This window comes from Tachyglossus aculeatus, chromosome 7 (genome assembly GCF_015852505.1).
Source record: "Tachyglossus aculeatus isolate mTacAcu1 chromosome 7, mTacAcu1.pri, whole genome shotgun sequence".
Lineage (NCBI taxonomy): Eukaryota > Metazoa > Chordata > Mammalia > Monotremata > Tachyglossidae > Tachyglossus > Tachyglossus aculeatus.
The window spans coordinates 56,170,149-56,186,352 of record NC_052072.1 but is presented as its reverse complement, the minus strand read 5'-3'; the positions used below and the strand labels follow the sequence as shown (position 1 = coordinate 56,186,352).

The 16,204-nt window shown below is 44.9% G+C and overlaps 1 protein-coding gene across 1 annotated transcript in view; it reads right to left on the bottom strand.

The window, feature by feature from the left end:
- The window catches only part of ASB18 (ankyrin repeat and SOCS box containing 18), a 42,099-nt gene extending 27,495 nt beyond the window's left edge, over positions 1–14,604 (bottom strand). Inside the window, exons 1-2 of the mRNA XM_038749462.1 lie at positions 14,351–14,604; positions 3,557–3,824 (exon numbers count right to left, since the gene is read on the bottom strand). Coding sequence (XP_038605390.1) covers positions 3,557–3,824; positions 14,351–14,591 — 509 coding nt within the window. The 5' untranslated portion in view covers positions 14,592–14,604. The remainder of the gene's footprint in view (positions 1–3,556; positions 3,825–14,350) is intronic.
- Between the last annotated feature and the right edge of the window lie 1,600 nt (positions 14,605–16,204).

Sequence of the window (16,204 nt, the reverse complement as noted above, 5' to 3'; positions counted from 1 at the left end):
GGGTACATGTTCTACAGGGGAGGGAGAACAGGTATTTAATCCCCATTTTGCAGATGAGGAAACTGAGGCACAAAAGTTAAGGAACTTGCCTAAGATCACATATAGGCAATTGGCAGGGCTGGGAAGCAACCTGGTGTAGTGGAGAGAGCATGAGCCTGGGAGTCAGAAGGTTATGGGTTCTAATTCCAGCTTCACCACTTGTCTGCTCTGTGACTTTGGGCAAGTCACTTCACTTCTTTGTGCCTGTTACCTCATCTGTAAAATGGGGGTTGAGACTGTGAGCCCCACATGGGACAGGGACTGTGTCCAACCTGATTTGCTTGTATCCTCCCCAGCACTTAGTTCAGTGCTTGGCACTTAGTAATGCTTAACAGATACCATTATTATTAGTATTATTATTATTATTCTCAAAACTCATGTCTCATGTCAGAGAAGCAGCATGGCTTAGTGGAAAGAACATGGGCTTTGGAGTCAGAGGTCATGGGTTCAAATGCTAGCTCTGCCAATTGTCAGCTGTGTAACTTTGGGCAAGTCATTTAATTTCTCTGTGCCCCAGGTGGGACAACCTGATCACCTTGTAACCTCCCCAGCGCTTAGAACAGTGTAAGCTCTTAATAAATGCCATCATTATTATTATTATTATTATGTACTCAATCAGCCCCTCTATTGAAGTGATGTGGGTCCTGATTAGTTAAAAAGATATAAAACATATTACTCTGGGTGTGAGCAGGAAGGCAGCAGAATGGGGATGGCTCAAAGTTGGTTGGGTGGGTTGAGGCAGTGCTGGGGCCGGATGCCATCAAACCTCCTTGTGGGTAGGATCTGTGGCTCGTCTATTGTGTATTCCCCAAGTGCCCAGGACACTGCTTTTAGTCAACAGGCACTCAGTCCAGTGCTCCATTCACATTACTTCACAGGTTGCTATGAGCGCAAAAATCAGATAAGTAACATGAGAATGCTTTAGGAATAAAAGCCCTCCACATAAACTAAGGTTGTTATTGTTAGTGGGTGTGGAAATAGAAGCAGGCCGGGGCTGCTGAGGAGAAGGTGTAGGCTGGGCTGATTGAGGTTGAGCCAATGCCATCAGGGAAGATAAAGTTGGCAGGGTCCTCTAGAAACACATGGTGGGCAGGGAATGCTGGGAAGGTCGGATAAGCTAGACTGAGGAGATGGGCCAAGGCTGGGACCAGAGGAAGAAAAGGCATATGAATTTTTTGCATATGTTTGCTATTATTGCAATACATTGAACGTGTGTATGCAGGTGGGGAGGGGGATGGAGAATTGTAATGACAAGAGGATGAAAGGAGTTTTATCTATCAATTGCTTATCAAGTGCTTACTGTGCACAGAGCGATAATAATAATAATGTTGGTACTAAGCACTTACTATGTGCCAAGCACTGTTCTAAGCCCTAGGGTAGATACAAGGTCATCAGGTTGTCCCACATGGGGCTCACAGTCTTATTCCCCATTTTACATATGGGGTAAACTGAGGCCCAGAGAAGTTACGTGACTTGCCCAAAGTCACACAGCTGACAAGTGGCAGAGCTGGGATTAGAACCCACAACCTCTGACTCCCAAGCCCGTGCTCTTTCCACTAAGCCATGCTGCTTCTACACTCAGTACTGAACTAAGCGCTTGGAAGAGTACAATATAATTGAGTAGGTAGACATGTTTCCTGCCCACATTGAGCTTAGAGCTTTATTTTTAATGGTACTTGTTAAGCATTTACATGCAAGCACTATACTAAGCTCTGGCATAGATACAAGTTAATCAAGTTGGACACAATCACTGTCCCATATAGAAGTAACAGACTGAGGGAGTAGGATTTAATCCCCATTTGCAGATAAGGTAATTGAAGCATAAATAAGTGAAGTGACTTGCCGAAGGTCACAGAGCAGACAAGTGGTGGTGCTGGGATTAGAACCCAGTTCCTCTGACTCTCAGGCCTGGGCTCTTTCTGCTAGGCCATGCTGCTTTTATTTTGGGATAAAAATCCACTCATTTTACTGATCACAGCTCCCTGAAGAACTCCATTTAATTCAAGTGAGGGCAAGTGGAAACAGGAAAAATAACATCGTTCATTTTATTAATTCTTTGGTAATTTTATTTGGCTGAGCCTATTAATAACTGCATTTCAGAGAGCTGGGATATTTTGGATTTTCACTATTTATCATTTTCACTATCACTATCATTTTCACCCATCTGTCCTCCCCTCTGCATCGACTATGCACTTGGTTGGGTACTCCTTAACAGTTTTGGTTCCTCAGCTTCACAGCACTCATTGTACACGTCTTTATACTCTACTACATTCCCTGTCTGGAATGTAATTTAATATCTGTCTCCCCTTGTAGACTGTAAGCTCCTTTTAATCAGGAATCAAGTCTACCAACTCTACTGGGCTGTGCTTAGTACAGTGCTCTGCATAGAGTAAGTGCTCAATAAATGCCACTGATTGACAGGGTCCATATTTATCACTCTGCAGACTCTTAAGCCCTTACTACAGGGTTCAAATACTAGTGAGTGAATGAACGCGTTCTGCCCTTTTATTTGCTGCAATTTTTGGATCTGGCCAACAGATCTTTACCTGAAGAAATCTCTAGGCTTAACCCTGGCACTGAGAAAGCCTTTGGGCCATTGTTACACTTGCACTGACACTCTTTGCATATTGCTTGTGGGGACTGGAAAGAAGTAGGGAAAGCCTGAAGAGAGATAGAAACTCCTGCCCCTGCCCCAAGGAGCTAACCATTTATATCCCACTGTGACAATTATTTTGCATAAAATTACCATTAAAAATCCTAATTTTTAAGCCTCAACCCTTGTCAGTGGCCTTTTAGCATTATTCAAACATTGTTTTATTTAGGCCTGTGATCATTCAGCTCATTACCTCAGTTTGGCTTCTTTCTTTCCCCCCTTCTCTCGCAATCAAGCTCTAATTAAACTCAGCCAGAAGCAGAGGATGGATGAGGTGGCTTGGGCAGGGGTAGGTGCGTGCTGTTCACAGGCAGGTTGATTTTATGAAACAGTGGAAGGTTTATTGTGACATATTTTGCTAATTTGTCAGGGAGAGAAAAATCTCCCCCAGGACAGGTCCTCCTCTAAGGTGAGTAAAATGGCCCATATACTATTATTATTATTATTATTAATAATCATATTTATTGAATACTTACTGTGTGTAAACCACTGTACTAAGCGCTCGTGACAGTACAGTATAACATCAGACACATTCCCTGCCCACAATGAACTCCCTTTATAAGTGAGTTTCCTTATCTGTGAAATGGAGTTTCAGAGCTGCTTCCCTCCTACTTCGACTGTGAGCACCTTGTGAGATAGGGACTTTTGGACCTGATTATCTTGAATTTACCACAGGGCTTAGTGCAGTGCTTGGCACATAGTGAGCATTTTAACAAATACCACTCCTATTGTTGTTATAATTGGCAGGGATGACGAGGTAGGCCAACAGAAAGCTCATCTTAAACTCAACACAAGGGGCTCCTGGATTCTCTCAGTGGCCTCTGGCCTAGTGGGGCTGTCAGTTGGCAGCAGCCTCCTCCTTACCCAAGGGTGTTGTGGGAGCGGCATAGATGCAGGGGCGCGAAGCCCTCGTAGCTCAGCAGGCTGGGATTGGCCTGGTGGTCCAGCAGCAGCTGAGTGCAGTCTGTGTGACCTGCCTGGCAGGCCTCGTGCAGGGCGCTCGTACCGCCTGGGGTGGCGTCAGCGTCGGCATGCTCATGGAGCAGGTGCCTCACGCAATCCGTATGACCGTGGCTCGCAGCGATGCACAGGGGATTCGTGAGCTCCCTCTTGTACTCCAGGGACCACAGGCCTGAGGGGGAGAACGTGAAGAGGATATATTGAGGCCTGATGTGTGGGAAGGAGAGGATGATCATGAGGGGAATTGTCGAGGGGTTTCTATATGACTTGTACTTCCCAAGCATTTAGTACAGTGCTCTGCACACAGTAAGCACTCAATAAATACGATTGAATGAATGAATGAGGGAAAGAGAAAGCTTTGGGATAATGCTCTCGGGGCAGTGGTAGAGAGGGGCTCAGGACAGATTGGGCTGTAGGGAGGGATGAAGAGTTTAGATAAGAGGGGTGAGGGAAAGTGTGAAGGCAGCAAGGCATTGTAAATCGAGCAGGGATAAGTAAGGCCCTGGTGCAGAAAGCTAAGTGAGGGGCAGGGTGCGGGGAAGCACTACCACAGGCCTGAAGTAAGTGGTTGGCTTAGATGGCAAGAGGAGAACAAAACCTGCAGTGGGCTATGGGCACACTGCCTTGAAACCCCACAGTAAGCCTTGCCCTTTCGAGCTCCATCCAGCCACAGGAGGAGAGAACACAATAGAAAACAAAACCAAGTGACCCAACATTTTTAAGGTGTTTGTGGGGGGAGGAGGGGAAGGGTTTAGAGAAAGTTGAGTCTTACAGAAAATATCTGAGTCTTAAAAAAAGCTTTGATGTGTGTTCCACATTTAACACAATTCTGGTTTATTTCTCTACCCTTTTAGGGTTTTTTTTTTTTTTTGTATGTGTAGGGTTGCTCTTTCACTGAATAAAATGGAGCAGGTGCTATACATTTTTACCTCTCTGAAAACTTTGGAGGTTTCAAAAGGCCTGTTGAAGGTTGTTAGCAGCTCCGTGCAATGGTGGAAACAGGGGGGAGAAATTCCCTAGTGAATACACATCAAGAGGCAGGATTTCACATGGCAGGAATGCCTTCTTATAATGATGGAAGAATCGATTTCTTGGCTGTAATGAGCTGTAAAGGATTCTCTATTCACAGGACACCTTCTTTCCCAGAGCCCATGCTGAGACTTTTGAAAAGCCCCTCATTAATTACCCACCTGCATGAGCCACTGGTTCCTAACCTGTTGAGAACCATTCCAGGCCTTAGGACATCACACATGCATCTTTAGGAGAGCCTTAGACTACAAGGCCATGAAAGATACTGTTACAGTGGATGGCTAAGAGAGGTATATCTGGGGAAAGTCTTCTGTTGAGTCAGTTGGGTTGGTGTTGGGATTTCAGGGTGTTTGTTTATTTGGAAAGAGAATTGGTATTCCGAGGACTTCATCATTTTGCCTAATTGGTAATGTTTACAGCACCTGCTGTACTCTGTTCTTCCATTAGGAGTCTATGATCAGTCTATTGAGCACTTACTGTGTGCAGAGCACTGTACTAAGCGCTGATGCAAGGGATTGGTTGAATTGAGATCAATAAGCCTCATTTTTTCCAGAAGTACATCCTGGCATCAGTTATGGTATTTAAGTGCTTTCTATGGAGCAAGCTCTGGGATAAATACAAGATTATCAGATGAGAAGCAGTTTCTGTCCAGCATTGAGCTCACGATTAAAGATGTAGAGAGAGAAGGTATCTTATCTCCATTTTACAGATGAGGAAATGGAGGCCCAGAGACACTAAGTGACTTACTTGTCCAAGATCACACTCAGCAGACCGTTGGCTTAACTGGGGTTAGAACCCAAGTCTTGTGCCTCCCTGTCCCTTGCTCTTTTCTCTAGGCCAAGCTGCCCTCAGTTCACCAAAAGGAGTCAGATGCTAAGTGACTCAAAACCGCCCTGTGCTAGTGATGGTTGGGGGTAAATGTGTGTTTATGTATGTATGTTTATATTTATATGAATGTAGGAGACAGGAGGGGATGTATCATTGAACTTTTCCCACTTTCCTCTCCATACATTTTGAGATCAAATTTCATTATCTCCCCAGTAGTCCCTTTTGCCTCCTGAAGCCCCTCCCCTATAACTATTTTCTTCCCAAGATATGTGATTTTTTGGTTTTTTTTTTAACTGGCAGTTATATCTTTAATGTCTAATAGGCTAAAAATACTTGGTGGTAGAGTGCTACCTATCTGCCCTTAAATAAGAGCTTTCCCAATATAATTTCTGCTTTTGGGTTAAAGTATCTTAGGTTATCAAAAGTCCTAAACCATCTGAAATCCAGGTCTACTTTAGAAAAGGAGAAAAGTGGAGAAGGCAAAGCAGAAAGGAAAAAAATCAGCCTTTGGACTAAGGGATTTTGTTCATACTTTAGCAGCTGGTTCTTTACACTAAGGTAGGTTAATTTTAGCATTTTTCCCCCCTTCACATCACAAATGTGTATGTTAGGAGTGGACAGGGAGATGAGTCATGCATGTAATGTGCAAACTCCATTCAGTTCACTTGATCTCCAGTACTGTCATTAAACTGTCAGTTTCTTAAGGTCATGTGGATATAGGCTTCTTGTTCTGTTTTCATACAAACCCCCTTCAAGACTCCCCCCCTCCCCCCCCCCCCGCCCACCTTCTAGACTGTGAGCCCACTGTTGGGTAGGGACTGTCTCTGTATGTTGCCAACTTGTACTTCCCAAGCGCTTAGTACAGTGCTAAGTGCTAAGTAAGCACTCAATAAATACGATTGATTGAAACGCTTGTTTCCACTATCCTAAGAAAGACATACCCCTCTCAGATTCGCACCTGGAGAGTGTCCAGTACTCCACCAGCCTCGACTACAGGATGGAGAGTCAAGCAGACATACTCCCTCTCTCCCTCTCTCCCCCTTTCCCTCTCTCCTTCCTTTTTCTCCTACCTCTCCATCTTCCTTCTCTCCCTCTTTTTTCTCCCATCTCTTCTCCCTCTCCCGTTTTTCCTCCTCCTCCCTCTCTCTCCTTCCTCTTTCCTCTCTCCTTCCTCCCTTGCTTCCTCTTCCCGTTACATTTCTTTTGCTCCTCAACATCATCACTATTATATGATAGCAAAAGTAGGAAGAAGAGAGAGAGTGAGGAGGGGGAAAAGGAGATGGGGGAAGAAAAGGAGGGAGAAGAGGCATGGGAGAAACTCCCATTATTACAAGGGGAAAGACTTTATGTCTGAGAGAGTTCTGGATTTCCCTTGAGGGACATGCAACTGCCTGGTAGCCATGAGGGCTGTTGATGGCCACTTTACTCAGAAGCTACATAGGAACTGGCCCTGAGAGCAGGCCATCCCTAAAGTCACGTCCCAGAAACACAGCCCCAACCAACATGATAGTCTTGAACGAAACCCTAACGTCAGCTCCTGCCTCCTCTTTTGTCGTCTTTCTCTCCCTGCCTGTTTCTCAGTCTCTCTCCATCTGTCTCTCTGCTTTTCTGTCTCTCTTCCCCTCATGCTCTCCACCCATAAAACATGTAGATTTCAAACTCAACTTCCTTTTTTCGTCTATTTGTTGCAAGGAGATAATGGAAAAGGCTTCTGTAGACTTGAGTTAGAGCAGTGTTTGTGGGAGGATCATTAATTCTGAGCTACTGTATAAGCACAGCTAAAAATATATGGCTCTCTGACCCCCTGCATCACTGCGCAAGTGAAAAATGGCAAAAGACAGGTCTTCTCGCAGGGAGACTTATGGCAGGGAGGGGTGGGGTGAGGGTAGGAGCTGTGGGACAGAATGTTTTAACAGGAAGAATGGATTGGAGCCCCTAGGGATGGGGGGCTGGCTTTGAGTGGCTCCCCCCTCAGCGGCCAGGGCTAAAGCAGCAAGACATAGTGGACAGAGCCTGGGCCTGGGAATCAGTAGGTCATGGGTTCTAATCCTGACTCTCCTACATGTCTACTGCGTGACCCTGGACAAGTCACTTCACTTGGGCCTCAAGTTGTCTCATCTGTGAAATGGGGATTATGACTGAGCCCCATGAGGGACAGACACTGTCCAACTCGATTTGCTTTATCCACCCCAGTGCTTAGTACAGTGCCTGGCACATAGTAAGTGCTTAACATATCCCATAATTCTTATTATTTAAGTGGGTGAGGGGGCTACATTACAAGGACAATGGGGAGAGAGCCTGGCACCGGACTCTGAGGCAATTTGTGCAGGGCACTGGGAGGGTGGTGGCTTAGGCCTGGGAAGACCAGTGTGGATCGAACTTCCTGGAACTGATTTAGAGTGCCATTCTGCTGTAGGCTCCTTGCGGGGTGGGGGGGTCGACCTTGGATCACTCACCCAAACCTTTTGGAACAGGACTGGTGGGGTGGGGGTGGGGATCAGTGAAGCCATGGACTGTGGCTCCTGGCACTCGCCCGCCCACTGCTAGCAAGTTGTTAATCATAATGTATTTAAGTGCTTACTATTTGCCAGGTCCTTCTGACTCCCAGGCCCGTGCTCTGACCACTAGGCCATGCTGCTTCTCTACTGCTACTGCTTTGAACAGGCTTCCCACCCATTAGTTGGAGGGTTTACCCTGTTACAGTGCTGCCTGTCTCTCCCCACTCCAGTCCATGCTTCACTCCATGCCCAAATCATTTTTCTACCAAAACTTTCAGTCCACGTTTCCCCATTCCTCAAGAACCTCCAGTGAGTGCCCATCACCTCCACATTAGATAGAATCTCCTTGCCATTAGCTTTAAAGCATTTAATCCCTTGCCCCTTCCTACTTCACCTACATGATTTCCCACTACAACCCAGTCTGCACACTTCCCTCCTTTATTTCCAACCTACTCCTTGTATTTCCAACTCATCTATCTCGCCGTCGACGTCTTACCCATGGTCCATCTCTGGCCTGGAACTCCCTCCCTCTTTATACTCAACAGAAGATCACTCTCCCCACTTTCGAAACCCCTTTCCAAACCTTATTAAAAGCACATCTCTTCCAAGAAGTCTTCCTTGACTGAGCCCTCATTTCCTCTTCTCCTACTCACTTCTGCATCACCTTTGCATTGACTTTTGCCCCCTTTATTCGCCTTTCCCTCAGTCCCACAGTACTTATGAGAAGCAGTGTGGCTCTGTGGAAAGAGCACAGGCTTTGGAGTCAGAGGTCATGGGTTCAAATTCCAGCTCCGCCACTTGTCAGCTGTGTGACTTTGGGCAAGTCGCTTAACTTCTCTGTGCCTCAGTTGCCTCATCTGTAAAATGGGGATTAGGACTGTGAGCCCCCAGTGGGACAACCTGATCACCTTGTAACTTCCCCAGCGCTTAGAACAGTGCTTTGCACATAGAAAACACTTAATAAATGCTATTATTATTACTATTATTATTATTCCCATTCCATTCCTGGCTTGGTCAGTGGCTAGCAAATGGAAGGTAATCTGCTACAAGTCAAAACTCACCTGTGCTGAGCAGCAGCGGGATGGGAAAGAGTTGAGGGTGGAGACTTAAGTTTACTGCAGGGAAGGAGGCAATGGTAAACCACTTCTGTATTTTTACCAATAAAACTGGGTTACGCTACAGAACAATTGCAGGTGGAGGTGGGGTGTCCTGAAAGAGTTGTGTCCATGGTGTCACTATAGGTCCGAGATGACAGCATAAGAAAAGACGAGAAAGACATAAAGACATTCTCTGGACTGCTCGGCACAATCCAGGTGTGTGTGTGTGTGTGTGTGTGTGTGTGTGTGTGTGTGTGTGTGTGTGTGTGTGTCTCTCTCACTCTCTCTCTCTTTCCCTCCCATTTCCTTTTTCCTTTCCTTTCTTTTCCTAACTCCTAAATAGGGTTGTTTAAACCCACTGCCACTGATTCCTCTCAAACTCCCTTACTGATCCCTCCCAACTCCTTCAATCCAATTTTCACCTCTTTAATTCCAGAGACCTCTTCTTCCAAGGTTACCAATGATCCTTTTTGCCAGATCTAATGGACACTGTTTTGTCCTCATTCTTCTTAAGCTCCTGGCTGCCTTCAACACTGTGGACCACTCCCTTAACAGTTCTTCAGACCCAGTGCTCTTCTCATTCTCCTCTTACTTCTCTGGCCCATTTGTTTCACTCTCTTTTGTTACCTCTTCCTCTGCCTGTGTGTGTGTGTTTGTAATGTATATTGGGACAGGGTGGTCCCTCCAGGTTCTGTTTTGTGTCCCCTTCTCTACTAAATTTGCACTCACTTCCTAGGGAGCTCATCCACACCTATGACTTCAAACTACTACTCTATGTAGATAACCCTGGTACTTCCCTGTGGCCCTGACCACCCTCCTCCCATAAAATCTTACATTTCCCCTTTCTTCCAGGATATCTCTACCTGGAGGTCCCACTGGCATTTCAAACTCAATAAATGAACCCCCAATTTCTCCTCTTCCATTTCAAATATTCTTCTCCCATTACAATTGACACCACCACCAGTGTCCCCTTGTCTCCTAAACCAACAATTGTATTATCCTGTAAGCTTCTTGTGGTCAGAGATCTTGTTTTCCAACTCTGCTGTATTGTATCAAGCAGTGATATGTGAGTGCTTACTGTGTGCGGAGAACTGTACTAAGCATTTGGGAGAGTACAGTATAACAGTTGGTAGTCAGGTTCCTTGCTCACAAGAAGCTTTACAGCCTAGTGGGGAGACAGGCAAAATAATTTATGGATATGTACATAAGTGCTGTGGGGATGAGGTTGGGGTGAATATCAAGTGCTTAAAGGGTACTTTCCCAAGGGCTTAGTACAGTGCTCTGCACACAGTAAGCATTCATTAAATACCACTGATTGATTGACTCCTACTTCTCCTTCAAATTTATCTCCCCACTCCTCTCCATATTCAGTCTGTTACCAAACCCTATAGGTTATTCCTCCATAACATTTCCAGAATCTATCTTTCTTTCCATCCAAATGGACATCATGGTGGTCCTTGTCTTGTCTTATGCCATCGAGTCATTTCCGACCCTTAGCAACATCATGGACACATCTCTCCCAGAATGCCCCTCTCTCCATCTGCAATCACTCTGGTAGTTTACCCATAGAATTTTCTTGGTAAAAATACGGAAGTGGTTTACCATTGCCACCTTCCATGCAGTGAACTCGAGTCCCTGCCCTTGACCCTCTCCCATGCTGCTGCTGCTGCTCAGTGTGGATGAGTTTTGACTTGTACCAGATTGCCTTCCACTAACTAGTCACTGCCTAGGCTAGGAATGGAATGGGTAGGCCTCTGCTTGACTCTCACTCCTGTAACTGAGATTAGTAGAGTACTGGAGACTCTCCAGGTACAACCCTGAGAGGAGTTCATGGTGGTACAGGTACTAGTAGTATCATGTCTTGATTACTGCATCAGCTTCCCCACTGGTATCTCAGCTTTCAGTGAGAAGCAGCGTGGCTTAGTGACAAGAGCCTGGGCTTGGGAGTCAGAGGTCGTGGGTTCCAATCCTGACTCTGCCACTTGTCAGCTGTGTGACTTTGGGCAAGCCACTTAACTTCTCTGTGCCTCAGTTACCTCATCTGTAAAATGGGAATTAAGACTGTGAGCCCCACATGGGACAACCTGATTACCTTGTGTGTACCCCAGCGCTTAGAACAGTGCTTGGCACATAGTGAGTACTTAACAAATACCCTCATTATTATTATTATTGTCTCCCCTTTCCAGTCTAGACTTCACTTGGAGGCCCAGATCATTTTTTCCTCAAAAAATGCAATGACTGCAATGACTCTCCACTCAAAATCCCCAAGGCTTGCCCATCCCTCTCCTCAAGTGGAAACTCCGGACTAATGGCTTCATAGTACTCAGTCAGTTGTCTCCTAGTCAGTCAATAATAGTGAGCTGTACTAAGTGCTTGGGAAAGTGCAAAATAACAGGTACATTCCCTGCCCACAACAAGTTTATAGCCTAGTGGGCAGGGAATCCACTCTACTACTTATCCACTCTTCTCCCACTACACTCTAGCTTGCAGACTTCATTCCTCTAAAGTCAACCAAATTTCTATGCCTCCTTCATTCATCTTCAGCAGGCCACATCTTCTTCAGAAAGCCTAATCCAAATAATCTACAATCTCTCTTCTGTTTTCATTTTCCAGGAGTCACTTCAGTCCTTTCACACCACCTAAACATTGTTACCACAACCCCTGTAGTCCTTGGGCCCATACCTTAAAATCTTCATCACTTCCTCCAGTTTGTAATTTAAATGTCTGTCTCCCCTGCTAGAGCTCCTTGAGGGCAGGGTATATGTCTTCTAACTTTTGTACCTTGCCAAACACTTAAAGTGCTCTGGATACTGTTGGTACTCAATAAAGGCTATTGATTTGAAGCCTATATGTTTAATACATAGGGTTTTTAAACTTGTTCAGCACCCACAACCTGCTGTGGCCAGCATATACAAACAAAATAATTTCTTAGACCATGGTCATCCATACAGAGCAACATGTCCTAGCTTGTTTATGACTCCCTAGTCATCGGCTTGCATTGTTAGCTTACATGACATGAGACATAGTAACAGGGAAATACATTGGGCTCTTACTTTAAATTAACATACAACTGTGCCTGCAACATGCTGCCTTTCATGGATCTTTTGGTTCTGGGAGTCTGGCAGTGAGATGGTACTGAAACATACTCCAGACTGAAGCCAACATTTTAAAATGGTCCTTTCTGTTTCCCTTTGCCTTCCATCTGGTTTCAGTGTGTCTCTTTCCTGATGCTACTTAGCAGATTTGCTTTGGGTGGAATCATGAGTGCCTGCTTTGGTGGTTGGGTTCCTAAGTAAACCCCTTGATAATCCTAGATTATCATGACATCAAGAGTTCATGAGTTTGTTGGGGGTCTGGTATAACCCTAATAGGGATTTAACATTTTTACTCTTTAAGAGAATAAAACCCAGCAGCTATACCTTCACTTAAAAAAAATACAAACTGTATTTTTGCTCCATCTAGTCATTTTCTTGCACTTGGATTTGTTTCCTCTTATCCATCCCACCCTCAGACCCCAAACAGGTACATATCTGAAATTTATTTATATTAATGTCTGTCTTCCCCTCTAGCCTGTAAGTTCCTTATGGACAGAGAATGACTCTACCAACTCTGTTGTATTTTACTCTTCCAAGCACTTAGTAAAGTGCTCTGCAGACAGTAGATGCTCAATAAATGATTGATTTCTTGCAAGGAATATTTGCATTTCAATAGGCATGCACAGCAAGCAAATGCATCTTTTTGGGGGATCCTTTTCTATGTTTCAGAGCTTCCCTATGTCCTTTACAGTAAAAATTAAATTATCTAGGTGTAAGAGCTGCCATTTGACTCAAAATTTCAGATACCTTTAGTAAGGGCTTCTCAGGGGTTTTTGCGTAATCACATAGGGCTACCAAAATGAAAAATGCAGTCCTTACAGACGTCTGTTAGCCCAAGGACACCATTTGGTGGGGAGAAGGAATGCAGTGATTGAGAAGGAATGCAATGATTGGTTGAATTCTGGCCATGCATAATTTCAGGCATTTAGCGGGATGTAGCCCCACAGTGCTAAGCCCTTAGAACAGTGCAGTACACATAGTAAGTCCTCAGTGAATACCATTGATTGGAAATCCCAACCCATCACCAATGCTGGAGCTGTTGTTAGAAGGAGACTCATCTGCTAGTCAGAGTAGGACATCATCTTGCTATTGGATTTCTTGTTCTGGGCAGCCCTACTGAGATTCTAGAGGGAACTGTTATTCTAAATGTCCCTGGGGAATCACATCTCTCCTTGCCAATGGGAGAACTCTGACATGTCAGTCAGTGGTAGTTATTCAGTACTTACTGTGTGCAGAACACTCCACCAAGCACTTGAGAGTACAATGCTAGAGAGTTGGTAGACATGTTCTCTGACCACAGTCTGATTGTTTTAAACTGCTCCTATCAATCAATCAATCGTATTTATTGAGCGCTTACTATGTGCAGAGCACTGTACTAAGCACTTGGGAAGTACAAATTGGCAACACATAGAGACAGTCCCTACCCAACAGTGGGCTCACAGTCTAAAAGGGGGAGACAGAGAACCGAACCAAACATACCAACAAAATAAAATAAATAGGATAGAAATGTACAAGTAAAATAAATAAATAAATAAATAAATAGAGTAATAAATATGTACAACCATATATACATATATACAGGTGCTGTGGGGAAGGGAAGGAGGTAAGATGGGGGGATGGAGAGGGGGACGAGGGGGAGAGGAAGGAAGGGGCTCAGTCTGGGAAGGCCTCCTGGAGGAGGTGAGCTCTCAGCAGGGCCTTGAAGGGAGGAAGAGAGCTAGCTTGGCGGATGGGCAGAGGGAGGGCATTCCAGGCCCGGGGGATGACGTGGGCCGGGGGTCGACGGCGGGATAGGCGAGAACGAGGTGAAGTGAGGAGATTAGCGGTGGAGGAGCGGAGGTTGCAGGCTGGGCAGTAGAAGGAGAGAAGGGAGGTGAGGTAGGAGGGGGCGAGGAGATGGAGAGCCTTGAAGCCCAGGGTGAGGAGTTTCTGCCTGATGCGCAGATTGATTGGTAGCCACTGGAGATTTTTGAGGAGATAATTGGATAGTATCTCCTCACAAGGGATCAATCAACAAAAATTGCTCTTGGTTGGGGAATATCAGAAATGGCAGTGGCTATAGATTTCTAGTAAATAAAGTGCTGTTACACAGCTTTACTGTAAATTGTATTAGTAGCTCATCACTAACTGGGTCTTTAAAAGCAAAAGTACCTGACAGTCCAAAAGTGACTGAGGATTTCACCTGCCATTCCATCTCATTCTTATTGATCTCAAAAACCACATTGACATCTTCATAATATTTGGCAGTCAGAGCTTGAAGCTGACCCAGGTCCCCGGTAACCAAAGCAGTGTAGTACTTGTCTGCTGGAGCCCACGCTGTTAATGTGTTCCCTTCTTCCATCTTCTGGGAGATCTTAAGCTTCCCTTTTGCTGGCTCCAGCAGCCGGTCCATTGGCTCCAGTATCTTTCAGGGAAAGATCATTCTGGGAGGGAAAGGAGGTCTGATGCTGAATTGCTCCTACTGTCACCTCACAGTTAGGGCTCTATTGTGCTGATATTTATAACTCCACTGGGGTCAGATGATGATAATAGTTCCCTGATATGATTGGGTCATGTGGAGGTCTGGATTCAGTTTCAGAAAGATTAGCCACTACCCTGCAAACATGTGCCTACACATATACAATAACTATCCACTCCTATTCATGTATTTAAATGCTAACTGTGCCCAGACATTAGTATTAACTGTCACCCCTGATCAGATGGACAGTTTAGGAATGAATAATTATGGTTTTATTTGACTTTGGTGTGGCCTAGTGGATAGAGCACGGGCCTGGGAGTTAGAAGGACCTGAGTTCTAATCCCAGTCCACCACTTGTATGCCGTGGAACCTTGGGCAAGTCACTTCATTTCTCTGTGCCTCAGTTACCTCATCCATAAAATGGAGATTAAAACTGAGATCCATATGGGATATGGACTGCGTCCAACATGATTAATTTGTATCTACTCCAGGGCTTAGAACAGTGCCTGGCACATAGTAAGTGCTTCACAAATACCACTAAAAAAATAAATATGGAAAATATGATGATGATGATTGTGGTATTTGTGAATTGCTTACTGTGCACCAGGCACTGTATTAACTGCTGGGCGGGGAATACAAGCAAATTGGATTGGACACAGTCCCTTTCCCACAACAGGCTCAGTCTTAATCCCCATTTTACAGATGAGGTAACTGAGGCAAAGAGAAGTGAAATGTCTTGCCTAAGGTCACACAGCAGAAAAGTGGCGGAGCTGGGATTAGAACCCATGACCTTCTGACTCCCCAACCCGAGCTCTATCTGCTAGGCCATGCTGCAGAAGCAGTTAACCTTCTAAGTACTTTAAACTCTTTCCACCTAAAGGTGTTTTTAGTTGAACTCTGATCTTTTGTCTGAGTAGAATTTGCACAAGACTGGTGCAGAACCAGGGCCTACCTATATTGTGTTCAGTTCTTCATCTTGATGAGACATGTATTTGCTTTCTTATTTTGGGTCTTCCTTAAAGGGGAGCTAAAAACAACATTTCTCACTAAGGACTACAGTAGTCTCCAAGGGTCCTGTACAAGGCCAGTGGGAGGTAGACCGAGAGCTTGCTACTCTGCATTTAGGGGAGGTTGAGAAACTAGGAACAATCAATTGTATTTATTGATTTATAACAAATACCATTTTTTGTTATTATTATTAGGGAGAGGGATTAAGGGGAAATAATGATGGCATTTATTAAGCACTTACTATGTGCAAAGCACTGTTCTAAGCATTGGGAGGTTACAAGGTGATCAGGTTGTCCCACGGGGGGCTCACAGTCTTAATCCCCATTTTACAGATGAGGGAACTGAGGCACAGAGAAGTGAAGTGACTTGTTCAAAGTCACACCTCTGATAATTTGCAGAGCAGGGATTTGAACCCAGGACCTCTGATTCCAAAGCCCATGCTCTTTCCACTGAGCCATGCTGCTTCTCTTAATGAGAAGTGAGGGCTTAGTTGGGGAAGATCTCTTGGAGGAAATGTGATTTTTTAATAAGGCTCTGAA